We start from the raw sequence: 20,060 nt of genomic DNA on the forward strand, positions 1-20,060 counted from the left end.
ACCATTATATTTACTAAATTTAAATGATAGCTAATATAGTCAGATGTACACAAAAGTGCTAAATTTAAATGAATCAAGTATTATATTTTTTAATTATTGATTCATATGTTCACTAATATTTGACTTGTGTACAGTTTACACAAAATCTGTACATGTTTAAACTTTAAATGGTTTCAAATATACAGTTTTTATACCTGGTTAGAACATTTATTGACTTTTACAATAAATAACCAAATACTGGCTGTTTAATTGTCCAGGTTCTTCCAGCCCTTGTGTGTTTGTTTATTAAATAAATTAATGAATTTGTCAGCAACTAATTATAATTTGTTTTTTGGCCCAGAGATATCAGCTGGCAGCGGTGATGATTTCTTGTTGTCAGATGCATCTCAGCATGTGATAATCTAGTGCAGAATCTTTAATATTCCGCTAAAGTGTAACTCTCACGCAACCTCAGTGATGTCCCCTCACTTCTCCATTTCCAGTTTGGACCTAATCCTTGTTTCAATGAGGTGCTGAAACCTTTCAAAAGTTCACATGCTGGCATCCCTCCAAACCCCGAGTGCTCAGATGAGTTTCTCTCTCTTTTTTTATCAGACGATAAGAAGTATATCACCACTTCAAAGATGATTTGGCCGATAAAAAAGTCGAGGCTGAAATGGGGGAAAAGGCAAATAATATTTGAGTGGCAGCCAAGAGAGCATTGTCTCACATTGTTTTGAATAAAGTTTTATTTATCATAACTCATATTTAATCTCTAAGGCTTTCGGTACATGAACTAATGGTGCAGATGAAGTGTTGTGAGTAGGAGTAATTAAGAGGCCTCTCCGACGAGCGAACCAACTGCTAACACAGTCTCTCTCTAGGTGAAAGGCTGAGTGTTTTCCCTGTCTGTCCTGGGAGGAGAGTGATGGATGTTGTGATGGCCGGAGAGTCTCTGCCAAAGAGGCCTCAGTAGAGCCCAGAGGCATTAGTGTGAGCTCCACTCTCTAGTCGCTCTGAAGAACCAGTTCTCTCGCTCGATCGCACTACTTTTCTCCTTTTTGTCATGCTGTCAGTTCTACCTTTAGGTTCTTTTCTCTTTTTCTCTCCCTATGTTGCGGAGGGAGTTGGAGGTTTGCTCCTGACAGCGCTTGTAAGCATGCATTTAATCATTAGCACTTCTCATGTAGTGTCAATTGGAATGGATTTAGGTTTCAAATGTTCAAGTGTTCAAATGTTCAACTTTTTTCCCCGTTGCTTATTAAATACCAACAAATGTTGAAATACTTTGCTGCGAGGAAGTTTAATCTCTTGTTATTCATTGAAAGGCCAGGTGGTCCTGTATGTACACATGTGCATGCATGCGTTTTGTACTATTGAGTCCTGGCCGTGACTGCATACCAAAAGCTGCTCTGACTCTCTGTCTTGTATTACATCCGTAATTAATGGCGAGATGACAGACTTAATTAAGAAAGCATGTTGCTATTAGCTGGAACTTCCTGGGCACATTTAAGGATTTATTTGCTCAGAAATCCCTTTCCTTGAAACTGAGAATGTTGATATTTTGATGTTAACTGCATGTGGAGCATGCATACAATGTCTGTCATGCAGACATCAAGGTTCTGCATCTAGGAGCATAAACGTCAATGAGGCGTGCCTGCTTGCAAATCCGTAGGGAAAGCGGCTATGTAACGGTCTCTAATATGCTTTATCCTTTCAGTAGACTGCAACACTTCCACACAGCTTCTGTTTCCACTCGCCTAACCACTTATGCCAGTTCTCATGACATGTTTTTTATGATTGAACACCCTTGCACTTTTCTATCCAGGCTTCTGTTGGCCTAATTCATGAGAACCGAGAGATTTGACCCACCATCTTTGGAGACGCAGATTAAACTCCTCTGTCTTTAGTTCTTTTTGCTGTTCCAATCATAATTTGACTCACCTGGGAAAGCGGGAAAACAGAGCGTAGCGGCAAGTGGCTTCCTTTCCCGTTAGAGCGGAACAAAGTTAACGTCGACCTGATTTTGGAACCTAGAGGCTAAACTCCTGAACTTCTTATCTGCCACCTTACTTTTGAGTCCTATTCACTTCCTCCTCCGGCCACCTGTTTCTGGTTGGAAAGTCGGCTAGTATGCGGAACACCTTTATATTAGTAGAAATGTAACTGAACAAAACACAAAATTACTTGGCTGTTGATCAATTATTGTTTCTTCCTGTAGGTTTTTTTCCTCACTGACGGTCAAAGCACAATGGGAAAGTCTAGTGGAATGTTTTTTTGTTTGTTGTTTTTTTCAGTGTGCCTCACAATCTTGTGAGGTTTGTTCACTCAAAATGGAACATCATGTCAGCATTTACTCACCCTCATGTTGTTCCAAACCAGTATGACTTTCCTTCTTTTGAGAAATTTTGTCAATACGTTGTAATTTAATGTTTACCAAAACAGTTTGTTTACCAATATTCTTGTTTTTTGTAGAATAAATAATGTCATACAGATTTGGAATGACATGAAGGTGAGTTAATGACAGAACTGTAATTTTTGGATGAACTGCCCTTTTAAGCGTCTTGGCAGTAGCCATATGACATTTATGATGTCAGACATGATAACCATAATGCTCTACCATGTTTTACAGTCATCAGTCTATTTCCTAGCAGATGTTCTTATTTTATAACCTTGAGAAAGTCTCATCCGGACCATTTTGCATTAACAGACAAACAAAAAATACATCATCCGGCAACCATAACAAGAAGTAGTCTTAAAACAATTTAGTTACCATGTCCATGGAAGCTTTTCTAGTATTTGCCTGCACATCACCATTAGATGGAGCAGGACGCAGTAGAAAGATGCAGTGCTCAATGTGGTGCCAGGCATCTTTGAGATACTTACCATAACAGTTTTACAAGAACGAACAGGATCATCTTTTAAATCTTAAAATAAGCTGATCCACATGATAAGACCTCTTTTGGATTGGAAATATCCTTTTTTATGGATGAGCTTGTTACATCTGTTTTCAGTGTTCGAGTTAAATTGCATTGTATTCAGGTAATTTTGATTATCCTGAGATTTTATTAAGAACTAAATGTGGTGTCATTGTCTGTTATAATCATAGATATGATGAGAACTTGATGTTTGCTTTCATTATCTGTTGAAGGTTTGAAGGACTGAGGATTGTGACATGCAATGATGAAAATCATTATGTAATACAATGGAGTGTCAGGTTTTGATCATGTTGAAGCTGAATACATAGATTCCTGATTTTCCACACTCCGGAGAGCGTTGTGCTGCCTGATATTAAAGGTTTGTCATTTTATGACATTGTGTCCATGGGCTAGTCATTTATATTATTTTTATATTATTATTTTACTTGAGATCCAAGAACCACATCTGCAACTCTTGTGTTAGCCCAGAGGGCAGTAAAATCCCCTAAAAATTTGGATTTTTTTCCCTCTTCCAGTATGTAATGGCAGTCATTTTCTCGTTGTGGTTTTTGATATATGGCTGAACGGTTGACCTTTCCTAATAATAAAGCCATGCTGAAATTGTAGTTTCTCTAGCAGTAGTTAGTACAGTAGTTATAGTTAATTTCACAATCTGGTCATCAGGTGTGATATATCATGAAAAAAGACAACACAAGCCACCCCAAAGGGCCGAATAAGAATATCCTGTTCATTTGGGGAATGAATGAAAAAGTGATGACAGATGATAATGCAAGGTTTGTTTATTAATGTAACTCTCCTAAATTTCTGCTCTGTGTGACTTTACTTGAGGTGCAATGGATCACGGCCACCCACTTTGTGCTGTTTTTAAAGTAACAAAAATGAAACCTGTGTTGTATTTCGGTTGATGTGGCTTTTGCGTTATTGAATTGGAAGGGATAATATAATTGTCACATTCGCTTAGCTCTTTTAAAGGCAAATAGAATAAAGAGAAGCACATTGTGATTCTGTGGTCTGTGTAAACAGAGAAGAAACTGGATAATATGCTGTACTTTCTGTGTCCGTGGAATTCAGACAATTTTGCCTTCATGAACTTAAAATTGTCCTGTTTGTGTGACTAATGCAAAGTGACTAGAAGAAAGAAGTAAATTGATGGTTTTAGAACCAATAAAGGAGTGTGTGGTGTAAAATAAATATCAACAGGACAATTTAAAGCAAATGCAAGGAGTAAAGTGGCACATTAGTCATAGTGGAAGAAGAAAACTTTTTGTTCCCATCTGTATCTGAACTGAACAGGATAAAACATTTAAAAGCTTTTGTTTATTTGTGAGGCTCCTTCTGCTCCTTGAATCACTACAGTGTTTTACAGTTGATTTTCTTCTATAAAAGATTAGATGTTTACTTTGATTAGTAGTTGAACATTTGGCTCAATTATGAATTATAATCAGCTTGATCACTTTCAGTGTGCATATGGTTATTTGATATGGCAATTTCAACAGAAATTTACTTAACTTTCTGAAACTAAAATAAAATTAAAATCTTAATGTGGATGTAGAAAGTCCACATCGAATACGCCCTGTTCAAATACCCATCTTGTTTTTGTGTCTTGCCACAATTTGTGTCTTGGAGATTATAAAATATCACCACGTGCTTGTCTGTTTGTGTCTGTGTGTGCGTTTTTTGTGCACATATCCCTTATTTCTACCTCTCCAGTCAGTTGTTAACTAGGTGCATGTGTGAGGATGTGTAAAATTGACTGGAATGCTGTGCCCTGCCAAACCCCCCAGCCCCATACCCCCTGGAGATAAGTGAGAAAGAACAGGGGATGTCTCGCAGATCACTGCCCCAAGACTGGCACACCCGTCTCCCTCCTTTTCCCTTACCTTCTCCTCATTCATGGGATTTTCCTCCATGTATAGTCCTAACATTTGCATTACCTGCATAAAGTTTGTTATTTGAAACTGGGCATAAATTTATACAATCATTTAATTTAAATAATCCAAAAAATCTCCAAATATTTTGCAGTGGAACCCTGTTAAAAAATAAAAATAAATATATATATATATATATATAGAGAGAGAGAGAGAGAGAGAGAGAGAGAGAGAGAGAGAGAGACCCCTCCAGAAGTATTGGAACAGTAAAGACAAAATAGGGTTTTTTTTTTTTTTTTTTTTTTTCTGCTGTGGAGTCGAGAAAAATGCTATGATTGCAAATATGATTAAAAGATCAATATGCGACAAAACTACAGAATGTCACATTGTATTATTAGGTCTTTCGACACATGTTTTACCAAATGAAAAGAACAGCACTTTTAGAGTTCATCCCACTATTTGATGTGAGCATAAGTATTGGAAAAGTTGAATTTAAGGCAGATGTAAAAGATTAAAAGCTAATATTTAGTTGCAGGTCCCTTGCATGCAGTCAGATCAGTGAGTCTGTGACCCATAGACATCACCAGACTCTTGGTCTCATCCTTTGAAATTCTTTTCCAAGCCTTTAATGCAGCCAATTCCAACTGTTGCTTGTTTTGGGGAGTTTCTCTCTTTAGTCTCCCCTTCAAGTGGTGAAATTCATGTTTTCACGGATTTAAATCTAGAGACTGATTTGGGAAATCTAAGACTTTACATTTCTTTGCCCTGATAAACTCATTGACTGAACTGGCAGGGTGTTTTGGGTCATTGTCCTGATCCAGTATGAAGTGCTTTCTAATTAGTGGCATTTTCTTGAACATTGGTAGCCAAGATGATTTTGTACCCTACCAAATTCATTCTGCTACTGCCATCATAAATTGAGTCATCATTAAAATTAAGAGGTCCTGTTCTAGAGACAGCCATGCATGATTATGCTTAGGATCATTTGCAGTTTTTTCTCCACACTTTTGCTTTCCAATCACTTAGATAAAAGTTCATCTTTGTCTCATCGGTCCATCAACTCAGTTCTAAAACTCTACTGGCTCACATTTGTGAAGAATCTTGCCTTTCTATTTTTGGCGCTTATCAGAGATTTGCATCTTGCTGTGTAGCTTCTTGCTGTGTAATTCTGTGTCAAATTAGTGGTTAGAGTGTTTGACTCCTAACCCTAAGGTTGTGGGTTTGATTCTCGGGCTGGCACTACCACAACTGAGGCGCCCCCTGAGCAAGGCACTGAACCCCCAACTGCTCCCCGGGTGCCGCAGCATAAATAGCTGCCCACTGCTCCGGGTGTGTGTTCACGGTTTGTGTGTGTGTTCACTGCTGTGTGTGTAAACTTTGGATCGGTTAAATGCAGAACACAAATTCTGAGTATGGGTCACCATACTTGGCTGTATGTCACATCACTTTCATTTTCACAGCTTTTATGATTTGTCTGTCATCGACAACTGTTGTTTGTCTTTAGGTCAGGTCATGGTTGGTTGCTGATGTCGCCGGTAGTTTCCATGCCCTTTGTTTTTCCTATAGTTCTAATTGATTTCCTCTTTTCTTTTAGCATCCAAATAGCTTCATTTTCTCTTTCAGAGACAGCTTCAGAGTCAGCTTCTTCATCTTCATCCTGGTTTGTGTGTGTCATTGTTGAATGCAAGACTTAGAATGCAGAAACGAGTGATATAACTGATACGACACATTCCCTGCTTTTAATATCTGAAAAATTAATGCAGCAGGACACAGCTGAACACATAGAAAGATCTGTGCGGCAACTGTTCCAATACTTATGCTCACATCAGATAGGAAGATGAAACTCTAAACGTGCTGATCTTCTTAGCTGGTAAAACATCTTTGTGTTGAATCGCCCAATAATAAAATGTGACATTCTGTAGTTTTGTCTCAAATTCATCTTTTAATTATATTTACCTTTTTCTTGACTCCACAGCAAACAGAACAATTTTGTCTTTACTGTTACAATACTTATGGAGGGCACTGTGTGTATGTACCGGTATGTATATTTGTCTTCCTCCCCCCTCCACCCCAAACCAAAGGTCTGAAACATTTCTCAAATTTTGACTGATGTTTATTTGTCATACAAATAATTTCACAGGGTTGAGAAATATTATTCAAAAATTCTAAATATTAAATACAATTTCTTAATGTTTAAATAAATTTAATTCCACTCTCCATTTGCTCTCTTTTTGTAATCTGCCCACTTGAATATTAATAAAATAAAGAATACTTTTATTTATTTGTTTATCACAAATAATAAGCAACATTTCTGTCTTATTTTCTGTATTTTCAACCATCAATCTTGTTTTTTTCCTTTTCTTTCTTTCTTTCTTTCTTTTTTCTTTCTTTCTTTCCACTTTTGCTATTTTTACGACCGAAAAATGGTTGACGCGCCCGGGCGCATGGTCTAAATGGGTAGTCCCTATTCTCTTAATGAGTAAGGGGTGTTTTTTGAGCGTAACATGCAATAAGCCAATCAGAGTCTCATCTTCCATTTCCTTTAAGAGCCAGTTGCGCTCATGCCATGATGGATTTGCTATTTACATGGAGGAATTTGGCAAGCGCAAATACAGAACACGTCTCCGAGATGGGCGGAGCTGCTCGTGTGTGAGCGAATAGCCTAATTCTGATACATGCGATGACTATCCATTATGACATGTAGGTATATATATATATATATATATATATATATATATATATATATATATATATATATATATATTTAGCCTACAAAAAAAATCTTATGCATTGCAATCCTTTAATTTTTTATATTTTGCATGCTTGTGTGCTGCTGTGCGTCCCTGTGTTTAATAAGCAGCGTGTACGCTCTTTAAATAACAAAGAAAAACATTGCGCCAGACTTTAGACTAGGTTTGAGCTGGTCTATGGCGCAGTCTATCTTCAGGTCCTTAAAATAGCATTGCGCCAGCAATGTGCCTGAACACACCACGTCCATGGGCTCAAAAATGTGCTAATTAAACAACGTGGCGCTGGACGGGAAAATGGGAAAGGTGCCGGACTGAAACTAGCAAACACACTTGCGCTGCGCCATTGCGCCGAGTATATTATAGGGCCCTCAATTTTAAGGTTCAGTTCTCACTATTAATAAACCATTAACTACGACTTTTGCATCAATAAACTCCTAATTTGCTGCTTATTAAAATTGAGTTAAGTTTAAGTATTGTTTGGGATTAGGGATATAGAATATGATCATGTAGAATAAATGCTTTAAAAATACTGATAAACAGCCAATATGTAATTAATAGGCATGCTAATTAGGAAATACCAAATAAATAAATAAATACCTTTTAGGTTTGAGAATTTAAAAAACTAAGGTGAATCAAACTCTTAAAGTGCCAGAAAATACCAGAAATATGTTCTTGTTTAAATATAAGATAGGTGATCAGTATTTAAACTGCACAAGTGATTGTAGTCATCACAGATTAGCATGATTTGGTTAAAATAACTGCAACAAGCGGATAATTTGCCTACAGTCAAAGGTAAAGTAGTGGAAATGCAGTGAACTTTACTCTTCTGTAAACCCTCTAGTTTAAACATCCTCTTAACCAGTTTACCTCAGTGGGTGGACATGTTGTTTGTGATGTGTTTAGTGTAATAAAATTAGATATCTTAGTGAGTGTTCAGTGAGTTCATTGTATTCTATGGTAAATATTTCTTTGCACCTCATCTCAAATGACTTATGTCTCCCTTTAGCACACATCAAAACGCTAAGGAAAGCATACTTGTAGTTTTAACATTTATTTAGAAGCAAACACGCAGCCAACCCAAACACGCATAAGTGACTCTGAAATCTCTCTGATGCTGGGAATACAGGACACATTCTGCCATGAGTCTCTCTCACTCAGCTCTTTGAAATATGACTGGCACTCTCCGTTTCGACTTCAAGCTTTGATATTCTAGTCTAGAGATATGGCTTGTTATCCCGCTATCTATGGGATTATTATTATATATGGGATATTTTTTTTTCTTCTTTTATTGTCCACCAGGGAGAAAATTGTTAATAATGTAGCAGCAGCAGCTCACCTCATTCGGTACAGTACAGTCAGAGTATGAACTCTGCTTTCATTTAACTTCTTGACCAATAATAAAGTATTTTCTGTAACATGTCTGTGACTTATGACATCAGCTGTGTCATTGTTGCTCAGCATTTCCATGCCTCTTGGGACAGTAAAGTTTTGGCACAAGCAGTACGTGATCTGGGTATTTTCATTCTTTTATGAATACTTTGGATTTCGACTTAATAGTGATTTAATGCACTGGTTTTTTGCTAACTATTTAGTAGGAAAATGGGCATATTCAGATCTAGGATACTTTTTGCAAACAACTAATGAAAAATGGAAAACCCATGCACAGAAGGCTTTCATTCAGTTTTCCCCATTTCCAAAAATCATTTCCTCTGTAAAATTAAATATAGTGCTGAATTAAACATTAAGAATGAACTTTTTAATGAAACATGGCGTAACTTTATTTTAAAAAAAAATTCCATGTTTTTCTGCATTAAAAAAGGGATCAAATTGATTACTCTCCTTTCGTTCCCCCTCTTTAGTATGTAGCTCTGAGTCTTGTGAAATGTGGTAACAGTGCTGGATGATATAGTACACAGGCCATGATTAATATTATAGCGTTAAAGCCGTGCGGATGTGTGATCATACCCACACTTCCTCTTCACTCAGTGGAAGCAAGTCATTTGAGGAGTTTTTCCCTTATACACACACAACACACACATGCTTTCTTCATTTACCCCCTGCACACACACACACACACACACACACATATGTACACACTTCCTCCACAGTCTGAGGCTGAACAATCATCACTGTGAAGAATGTCCTGATGAGAAAGGATATTAACACATCTCTTGGCCAAACGTTTAGTCTGCACAAGATCAGGATCAGTCTCTCTGAATAGCTGCCAAGGTCATCCAGGTCAAGCAGCTTGTATTTACTCATGAATCTTAGAATTTTGAGCAGGGATATGTGTGTGAAAGACCTCTGTGATGTCCAGACTGCTGAGTGTGGAGCAGTTTTATTTAACTAACTAAAAGTAGCAATGCTACTAATTTAACTTCCATTTTTAGCAGCATGACAGTAGCTCTCCTGATAAAAAAAAAGTAGTTTCTTTCAAATGCAGCATTGAAAAATTTGATTAATTTGGTGGTATCTTTGAAAAAAAGTTTTTTTTTTTTTTTAAACCGGCATCTTATATATACATATATGTATATATGTGTGTGTGTGTGTATGTGTGTGTGTATATATGTATGTATGTGTGTGTATATATATATATATATATATATATATATATATATATATATATATATATATATATATATATATATAATACAGCCCAAAGGTTGGACACACCTCATAAACTGGGGGCACACAGTATGAGATATTCACAAAAGACACAAATCATTTCAGCACAAAGAATCTAAACGTGAAAACAATGACATCATTGCACACCATTAAACTGTTAGTAGGAGTGTACATCCAGTAAATGTGAATGGGAACAGATGTAATCCTCATGATCTGGTTGCTGTTTCTGTGTTTGTACGAGCGCTGGCCTTTGAGGTTGTGTGTGTGTGTGTGTGTGTGTGTGTGTGTGTGTGTGTTTTATTGTGATACACTTCGTGTTTAGTAAACCCACAGAGGCTGATATGTTATGCAAATGTTTACTAAGTTATGTTTGCACTACCTGATTTATTACAGTTTTGTAACATGCTAATCTACATGTTTGTCTCTGGTGTTGTCTCTGCAGCCAACGGTATGTACATGGGAAGCCAAGAAATGAGACTGGTTGTAGAAAGAGACAATGCAACTGTACGTCAACACCTCAGCAAGGTAACGATCACACAACATTTGAACAGTAAATATGAGTGATGTAAATAAAACAAAAACACTAATTCTAAATTAGCCTTTGTTTGGAATAACAAACATTTATATTAATATTTTGAACATATCTTTTAAAGGGAACTGGGTTCTTCACGTAGGAAGGAAGAAACAATATTTGAAATGTTGTTGACAGTATAGAAATAAGTGTCAAAATTTATCAATTGACTTTAAACAAACTCCAAGCCGTCTTGAACTGATTTGTGTCTAATACAAGAACATCTGTATCCTTCAGTGCATTACATGCAATGTTGCATTAGACTATCACTAGCTATGTTTCCATCCAAAGATGCAAATTTAACTTGTGCGTGAAACTGGAATACTGCAAAAAAAACATTTGCGAATAAAACATACATTTTTTATGTGCATTTTTAGAATTTATGTGCATCTTGGCATTCCATCCAGTTTTTTTTTAATGTGATATTCCAAAATGTGCATAAAAATAGGTGGATGGAAACATAGCTACTGTCCATGCATAAGTCAAACAAGTGTGATCTCTATATTAATCAGTCAATGTACACATCCACTGTCTCTTCTGGAAAAACATTATTATATTTAACATAGATAAATATTAGAATTAGGTAGGGATTCAGTGATATTAAAATTATCAAAAAATTATGTGGCTAATAAATGGCCAGTAATACTTTTTTTCTGAATAAATACATAGGCATCATAATGTACATATTACATTGCATATTTATTTTGCTACATATCACATTTATTATTGTTTAAATAAAGTGGGCGTTGCATGACTACAACGGTAATCTAAATGTAAAATAGTGTAATGCACAATTAAATATGGAAAATTGAATGTTATTGATTAAAAAAATAATAATAATTGCTGATAATCAATATGCTTAAGATATGTTGTGCATTCCTTTTCAAATAGAGGTTCTTGTTTATATTTTTGGCCATTTTCTTAGTTTGTGGTATGTTGATGCATAACTAGAAGATGACTGTAATAAATTCAACAAATAAGTGCAGTATCTTGCCAACAGCGTTGTTCCCCATGCACGGGTGTTTGTTTTTACTGGAACAATTTGATGACGCAGCTTTCCTTAATTTCCTACATATTAACGGCACTGATCAAAGAGATTTGGGAAGCCTCTAAACATGTTAGACACAGATGAAGCCCACACTGACTCACCCTCAGAGAGCTGATAACCAATCAAACAATATAAGATCTCAAAGCACGTTCCTCCAACCCACCCTTCCGTTTTCTCATCGGATGCATGGGCGGAAGAACCATATGTACCTTTCAGTACCATGGTGTGATGCAAAGCAGAGACTGCGTACATATGCAGAGGGAGGAGGATAGGGCTGCTGATGGTCTATTTCTGTCATCAGTTAAATAGGTGATATCTTCACTGCTCTTAAGAGTCGCATACTCAAGACCTGTGTCTAATGTTACACTTAGCAAATTCCTTGTCAAAGCTTCAGAAAATCCCTTGAGCCTGGAAACCGGTCTAATTTTTCCCGGTCTGATTTGTGCATCCCACCCATAATTCGAGGGAGGAAGGAAGCTCTTCCATTACTCTGACAACCATTGTCTGTATGGCTGTCAGTGTATGTGGCGTTCTTTGGTATCGGCTTCGTAGTCCGTCTTGTTTGCCAATAGCGATGCTAGAATAATTGTCTTCCGAAAAAGCTGAAGGTGAAGACAGGAGGTCATATGTTTAAACCCCTCTCAGCCTTAAACCACATGCATCTGACTTCTCTATTAGATTTATGGGCTGTGGTGAAATCGATCAGGCCGACAGATGTAGAACCCATCACCATTAACTGGTACAGTCGGCAAAAGCCAAACATTATGCAGTTTGTCATAGAAATCATGCAAAGCAGTTGACAAGAGAATTTGATCTTTCTATTGTGTATGGCTCTCGAAGTCTCACCAATAAATAGCCTTTAGAAATCTGCACGGGTGGTTTTTCCTTTCGCATTGATGTTATTGGCACCGTTCGTCCGAGGTTACGGCAAAGAAAAACCCTTCAAGTGTCCACACTGGTGTCCGAGGGGACGTAGTGGATTTAATGTCAATCTTTCTTAAATTTTGTTTTATTGAAACGCAATCTTGATTGTTTTCCCATTTGGATCCTCTGTGAAGTTCTCAGTGTGCCTCGACTTTGTTAAAGCCTTTCTATATGATTTATTAAGTTATTCTGCTTTAGAGATTTATGGCACATGATGAATTTTATCTGCCAAAGATGTGACTGTTTATATCTTGACTAGAGCGGTCAATTTATTGCCTTAATTAGTACAAATAATAATATGTGACCCTAGATCACACAACCAGTCATAAGTAGCATGGGTATATTAATAGCAATAGCCAAAAATACATAGTATGGGTCATAATTAACGATTATTCTATAATGTTTCTTTTATGCCAGAAATCATTAGGATATTAAGTAAAGATCATGTTCCATAGAGATATTTAGCAAATTTCCTACCGTAAATATATCAAAACTTAATTTTTGATTAGTAATATGCATTGCTAAAGACTAAATTTGGACAACTTTAAAGGCAATTTTCTCAATATTTAGATTTTTTTTTTTTTACCGTCAGATTCCAGATTTTCAAATAGTTGTATCTCAGCCAAATTAACCATACATAAATTGAAAGCTTATTTATTCAGCTTTCGGGCGATGTATAAATCTCAATTTTTAAAAAATTATCCTTATGACTGTTGTCCAGGGTCACGTCTAAAAAATATTTTTCAATTGTATTTTAAATCAGACAAAGGACGTTTATATTGGGGCTTTTCTCAACAAATATTGATTGATGCACTCATTTGTCATTTAGTGTGTAATGCCATTCATTTCGATAAATGTTTTAATTGACATCCATAGTTTAAACTCTTTTTCACAAAGAAAAAAAAAGTTTTAGAGCTTCAAACTAAGACATCATTCATAATTTGATACTTCTAGTTACTTCTGACATCTTGAGGTGTGCTGAGGAACATGAAGGAGCAGCATTCTGCAGACTCCAGTGGTGGTCTAAGTTCCTATGTAAATCAAATGGGAGGGCTGCTACTTTTGTTATTCTAACATCACAGATTGTGCCTTTAAAATGAAAGATGAGGTTTTTATCGAGCAGTGACATACAGGTACTAGCTCTCGCTTAAGTGGCTGTCAGAAAAACAGAAAAGCCTTTCGATGTATATATTGTTTTAGTTCTGCCCTTGTTATGAGACATGGTCATAGTGGTGAATCCCACATACAGTATGACAAGAAACTTCAATCGTGTTAATGTCTTAATCGGCTCTGCTGATTTTGTTTTCTTCTGTCAGCTTATTTTTTACTACGGAGCCACGGATCACTGGTGCCCTGTGCAGTATTACCATGATATCAGAAAAGACTTCCCTGAAGGGGACATTCGTCTGTGTGAAAGGGGCATCCGGCATGCATTTGTCCTGGATGCAGGGGAGGAAATGGCTAACATGACGGCAGAGTGGATCTTTGATAATTGAAGACGCTCTGACTGCAAGATTAACATTTTATTCCTCTTTAACCTCTACCACCCAAGTATTCAAACTGAGCCCCCTGTGTGAGTTTTTTTAATGCAACCAATATTTTAAGATGTATTACCTATTTCCATGGCAAAGCATCATGCTTGTAACAAAACACTTTAAAAAGGTGCTGTATGACTGATGTATTGATGGCATTTTATTGTTCAAATATTCATGATTGTAAAATATCTGGTTATTTGATTCTCAAATATGTGTAAGTGTATTTTGTCCCTTAAAATATGCGGTGTATTGCTGTATTTCTGTCAAGTGGAAATTGTAATTGTCTGTTTGTGATGTTTATGGGAATGATTTCTAAACACACAAATGTGCAGTGGGGTGTGGAGCAGGACACAAGTCAATTATTTATTTATTTTAGTGGAACATGGTTATCTTTTGAACTTGAGTTAACCAGACCGCTCACATAAGAAGAAACTTCTTATATATGACGACCTGGCATAAAGATATTGATCTCTTGATGGAAAATGTATTTCTATAATTAATTTAAATGATTTTATATTATTATTCAATAACATCAGAAGGTTAAAAAACAATGCATATTACAACCTACACAGAGAATTATTTAGACCGCAAAATATTAAAATTGTGTTTCTGTTCATAGAATGTCCCATTGTTAATAAACACATTTGTGGTTGAATCAATAAAAGCTTGTTAAGAGACAAACTTGTCAATTTTTTTGTGTGCAAATTTCAAATGTAACATTTGTACTTCTATGTATTACTATATTAATTTAATACAGTTAAATTACAATGTTGATTATGTATAAAATATTTTAAATCTTTAGTATGTTAAGAGGTTTTGCTTATGCTTAATATTTATTTCCCATTGTATATCACTCTTGTATGATTCTTTTAGGTTTTTCAGTGAATTGTTTTACACATAAAACATGTTACATGTGATTTTATTTCTGTCTGAAGTGAACTTGTATTATTATGGCAGGAAATGCCTGTACTAGAACGGGTCAAATACGGTCCTGTCAGCAATGAACTGGGACCTTGTAGAACCACAAAATTATGAATTTTAACGAAGCTCTGGCTAACCCTCATTGAAGGCTGGAAAATTATGCATATTTGAGCTTTCTCCATATGAATGGACCTCAACATTACCCCTGGATCATTTTTATTTTCCAGACGGCATCAGCAGAACTTTGGAATAGCGTTGTACCTGTAAAGCTGCTATTCTCTTAGTTTGAGATCTATTTGGATTCTTTAGGAATCAACTTGGCTCCTGACACCTCCCAAGAGTTTGGTTAATGGTGAATGGAGGAGCCAAAGCGGGGCCCCTTATAAGAAAAGCCTGCTGTAGGTTTGTTCTCTGCTTGCGTGGCTTCCTGGGGGTTACCAAGTGAAATATTTTGACAGTTTACCTCAACAGCCCAGGGACCAGTAATATTATTCAGTCCTCTAACCACCTCAGTCAATGTATTGAAACATCAAAACTCTCATATTTTACTCTGATGCTCAAATTGACTTGATATGGTATTCCTGACCTTAAAGGAACAGTTCACCCAAAAATGAATATTCTGTCATCATTTACTCACAGTTTCAAACCTGTATGACTTCCTTTATATTTGGGACACATACCCTGTTCCATATTTTATGAAAATTAACAAGAACTTTAACGGTCAAGCTCCAAAATTAGAAAAAAACACCATAAATGTGTCATAAAATGGTCCGCATGAATCTAAAGCCTAAGACCAAAATGTAGATCATTAATTTTTTTTTTTTTTTTTAAAGGCGTGAGATTCACCATTTCCCCCCGCTGCATTCCTGAGGGAAGTAGTGATGTCCAATTCCTAAACTAATCATTCTTTTGAGTGAGATCTTTTCAACAAATCATTTGAAAGATTTGTTTACAAATCAGATCTTCGGGTTCTCAAGTTCAATTCATTGTCTCAACCTTGTTGAAACGATTAACAGCCCGCTGATATGAGTCAATAACTAAATTTCAGTCTGCTTCAAAAGATTTAGAATATAGTGCATGAGTCACTTGGACCACTTTTGTGATACTTTTAGGGTCTGTTTACAGAGATGCATTTTTGCATTTAAACATAGGATCCAACTGCAGAGGCGCAATGTTGTTTACTGGAAATCAAGGCAGGATTTCTACTCGTTTTTTTGTAAGTGAGGTGCGACTCGATCTCAAAGACATAAGTCTAGCACATGTTAAAATAATTACAGATATTGCATAATAAAAGCAACAGAGTGAAACAAAGTAGTGTTCTGCACTTTTAACAATGTTTTTTCTTTTTTTGAGTAGATTATTTATTACATAGTACATGATTATTGGTGTTTTATAAGAAACTTTATTCAATGTATCACTTTGCCATTTCTTTGTAATTATTTATGAAATTTACTAGTGGTTTCTAAGTGAAAATGGTTTCATCAACAGTTTTTTCAGTGTGTGAACTGGCCCTTATTGTGCTTTTTTGCCACTTTGGAGCTTAACAGCACAAGTGCTTTAAGTATATGTCAAAACGTGGCTATTCTAATTCACTTGAGGGTCATTAAATGATGACATCATTTTCATTTATGGGTGAGCTATTTATTTAGAAATGGGGACAGGCTTTGGTACAACACCACACTGATCCTCAACAAGCATCGCCACATGGCCCTTCCACACCAACAGTTGATTTGAAATCTGTCTTCTTCATACCAGGACGTCCTGTAGGTGGACCGCTCTGGCAGTGATTGGTGCATCCAAGCGGCTCAGCAAACGGAGAATAAATATTTCCAGCTGATCCGTTTCCCCTTTTCTCGGAGAGTCGGGACTCTCCGTGTAAGCCCAGGTCTCTTTAATCTTCCATTCCAGGCTTCTCAAAAAGAATGACAAAGCCCCTTAATTTGCTTATCCTTGATTTAAACCAGGAGGCAGGGCTAGTTCATAGAAGGAAATGGAGTAATCCTGCCCGGGTGGATTGAATTGTGGCAAAGCAAACAAGCTTTACTGTTTTATGTCTCCAGAGTGGTTTGGGTTCTCTTGTGGTGATGAAGAATCATTCCAGAGATATTCTGGTATTTTCCTGCCAAATATCATCTGCAATAGATCGCTTTCTTTTCCCCTGGTTTTTGTTATGTTTTGTTTTGACATGGCAATAGTTACTCTTTGTTCCCCTCTCTCTCAATTTTGTACCAACTTAACATCATCTGATACACTCTGATCTGGGGATAAAACCGAAATAGATCTTTTCTACTCTATGTAAGCCTACTGTATTTGGTGGTGTTGTAAGGTTTGTCTACCAAAAAAAGTATTTTCTTATTATCAGCAACAATACTGTGGCCATTTCCTATGCATATATATAATTCAGGTCCCACATTCTCCTACAATGACACAAACTGTGAGTGTAGGAAAAGCAAACAGTGCATCCCATCCCACAAGCCTGTTCTCACGGGAGTATTGAAAATGTTTTTCAGATTGTGTAACTAACAGAGAGCCAGAATTGTCCCCCACGGTGGTCCATCATTGCTATTGATTCGGTTTAGGGGAATTAGTTTAGTTTAAATGCAGTATTTACATTAACGTCAGAGTGTATAATAGTGGAATCATATGCTTGAAGATGAAGTGAAGTGAAATACAATGAGCAGAAATGTATGAAAATCTTAATGGGAAAAACACACTATAAGACAAGCCGGCCAATGCTGAGTTTGATGAAATGACCTGCCTTTGTATTCAGCCAATATTAAAGTTCTGATAACCATGTGCATGAAATGCTTCAGTTACTACTTTACGAGTCTTTAGTATTTTGTGGGCGCTAGTTTCATAATTAAGGTCGATGTAATGCTGCATATTGCATATCGTACATTCAGAAGGGACGCATGAAACAGGTGTGAAAAATTTGGCAAGCTGATTCACAGTTCTGGAAAAGCTTTATAAAATAGTAAAATGCCCAAATCTTTTGGAAAGAACATGGGTTTCATTATACAGTTGTATTTTAAGTGTAAACTAAAATGTATCCTATTAGAAAACCGTTATGAATGCATGTGATCCTACAGTTCCCCCTTTGTATTTATAATGAACCTGTTTGATATATGCAGTTAAGACATGCACTCGCAATGGACATTTCACTACTTTTTGAAATTATAGACTTTTAAACTTAAGGATTGCTTTGTTTTCAAATATTTCAATAAAAATCATGTAGAAATAAATAAATGACCAATATATTGCAGCTTATCAAAAATCTTTTTTGAGTTTAAAATATTTATTGTGTCATATATATATATATATATATAATCTTTAAAAATAGCATTAGTACCCACTTTCAAATGTTAAGCCTTGATTTCTAAATGAAAGATTCAGGCCAGTAGTACTACAGCATCAGACTGTATTTGTTCCAAATGCCAAGAAAACATTTGGATGACAGCCTCATCATTTCCTCCATCTCAAAATGTCTATCAACTTTTTGACCTGAATGAGAATTTATATGACCAAAGTGGCTCTCAGGAAAAGACATCTGGACAGATGTCAAAGTCTGGACACTACAGTGCTGTTTTTGGTCTCAATTGTGACTGTGACATGATTCAATAAAAAAGAAACAAGCGTGTTTAAAAAGATCCTTCCTCTCTTAAAGAAAAACTGCATCCCCTCTTGTCATGGACTCCAGGCATTTGTTCAAATATTTGGGAGTCAGCACTCATTTAAAACCATTGGAGAAATGGACTTGGTTAGAGGCCACTTATTTTCTGTCCCTAATAATTGTTTGATATAGTGTATTATTGTAGTATCTGTAGACACAGCAAAGGAAATATTAGTGACCTTGATTTAGATTAGTTATGCTATCCATCAAAAACAGATTAGCAGACGGCATTTGAATAAATGATCTCTGTTAATCCTTTTTAAATATTGGAGGTATTGTAATAAAAGTGACTGATGATCCATCTCCTCCAGTTGCTGTTAGATCATAACCTTCTCTGGACATTTGCTCAATGGCAGGGCACAAAGTCATTCATTAAAAAAACAAAAACAAAAAAAACACTCCTCAGCAACCCTCCACTCACATTAGTGTTTCCTGGAGTTCAGCAAAGCTCCCCTACCAGCGCCTGACAATACCATATCCCCCTCTTCACCCGGTGTTGTATGGAATTTACAATCACCTGGAAACTTCCTGAATACTTGCTGGCAAAAAAATGAGACAAAATACAAACCCAACAATGATTCCGGAACCGTGGGTGAGTCAGACAGTCACTGAGGGTTGACTTTCATGTGGATGTCTGGGAAAGAAGATTTGCTGCGGGAGTGCGGGACTGTTTTTTTTTTTTTCTTTCCATCAATACACTTTTTTTTTTAATCATCTGAACAACAAATGACAGTGAAGAAGAGTGAAAAGATACTAAGTGTGTTTACATTTTGTTTTTAAATTTCAATTTGTTTTTTTATATATTTATTTAATATATAAACCAGTAAACAATATATCCAAAAGAAAAAGAAAAGAAAGCAATATATTGCAGATATTTACATTTGAATTATGTACACTTCCTTATCTAACAGTATACATACTCTTACATACACAGTGCATTTACAATAAAAAGTCACTAACAAAAAAAGACATTCTCCCATTTTTGTAGTAGAAAATGATAATTTTCTTAGCCAGATAAATACACTAAATGCATTAAATTAAGAAAAGCACTTTGGCATGTGTACAATAATTTACACTTATATTTGAACCCTTTGTTCTAATAAAACAAATCAGTCACGGCTTTATGGTCCCCTCCATATTTTTTTAAGCAACATATATTTTACCAGCTTAAGTACAGTAAAGTAAAACAGATGTCGGTGAAGGTAAGTTAACATTGCTTAGCACTGATCA

General features: G+C 36.1%; 1 protein-coding gene across 2 annotated transcripts in view; it reads left to right on the forward strand.

The window, feature by feature from the left end:
* ldah (lipid droplet associated hydrolase) overlaps positions 1 to 14,431 on the forward strand; it is a 40,715-nt gene extending 26,284 nt beyond the window's left edge. For both annotated transcript variants that reach the window (XM_059520520.1, XM_059520521.1), the window contains exons 6-7: positions 10,604 to 10,686; positions 14,021 to 14,431. In XM_059520520.1, the coding sequence (XP_059376503.1) occupies positions 10,604 to 10,686; positions 14,021 to 14,200 (263 nt within the window). In that variant the 3' untranslated portion in view covers positions 14,201 to 14,431. The remainder of the gene's footprint in view (positions 1 to 10,603; positions 10,687 to 14,020) is intronic.
* The last annotated feature ends 5,629 nt before the right edge of the window (positions 14,432 to 20,060 follow it).

This window comes from Carassius carassius, chromosome 32 (assembly GCF_963082965.1).
Source record: "Carassius carassius chromosome 32, fCarCar2.1, whole genome shotgun sequence".
Lineage (NCBI taxonomy): Eukaryota > Metazoa > Chordata > Actinopteri > Cypriniformes > Cyprinidae > Carassius > Carassius carassius.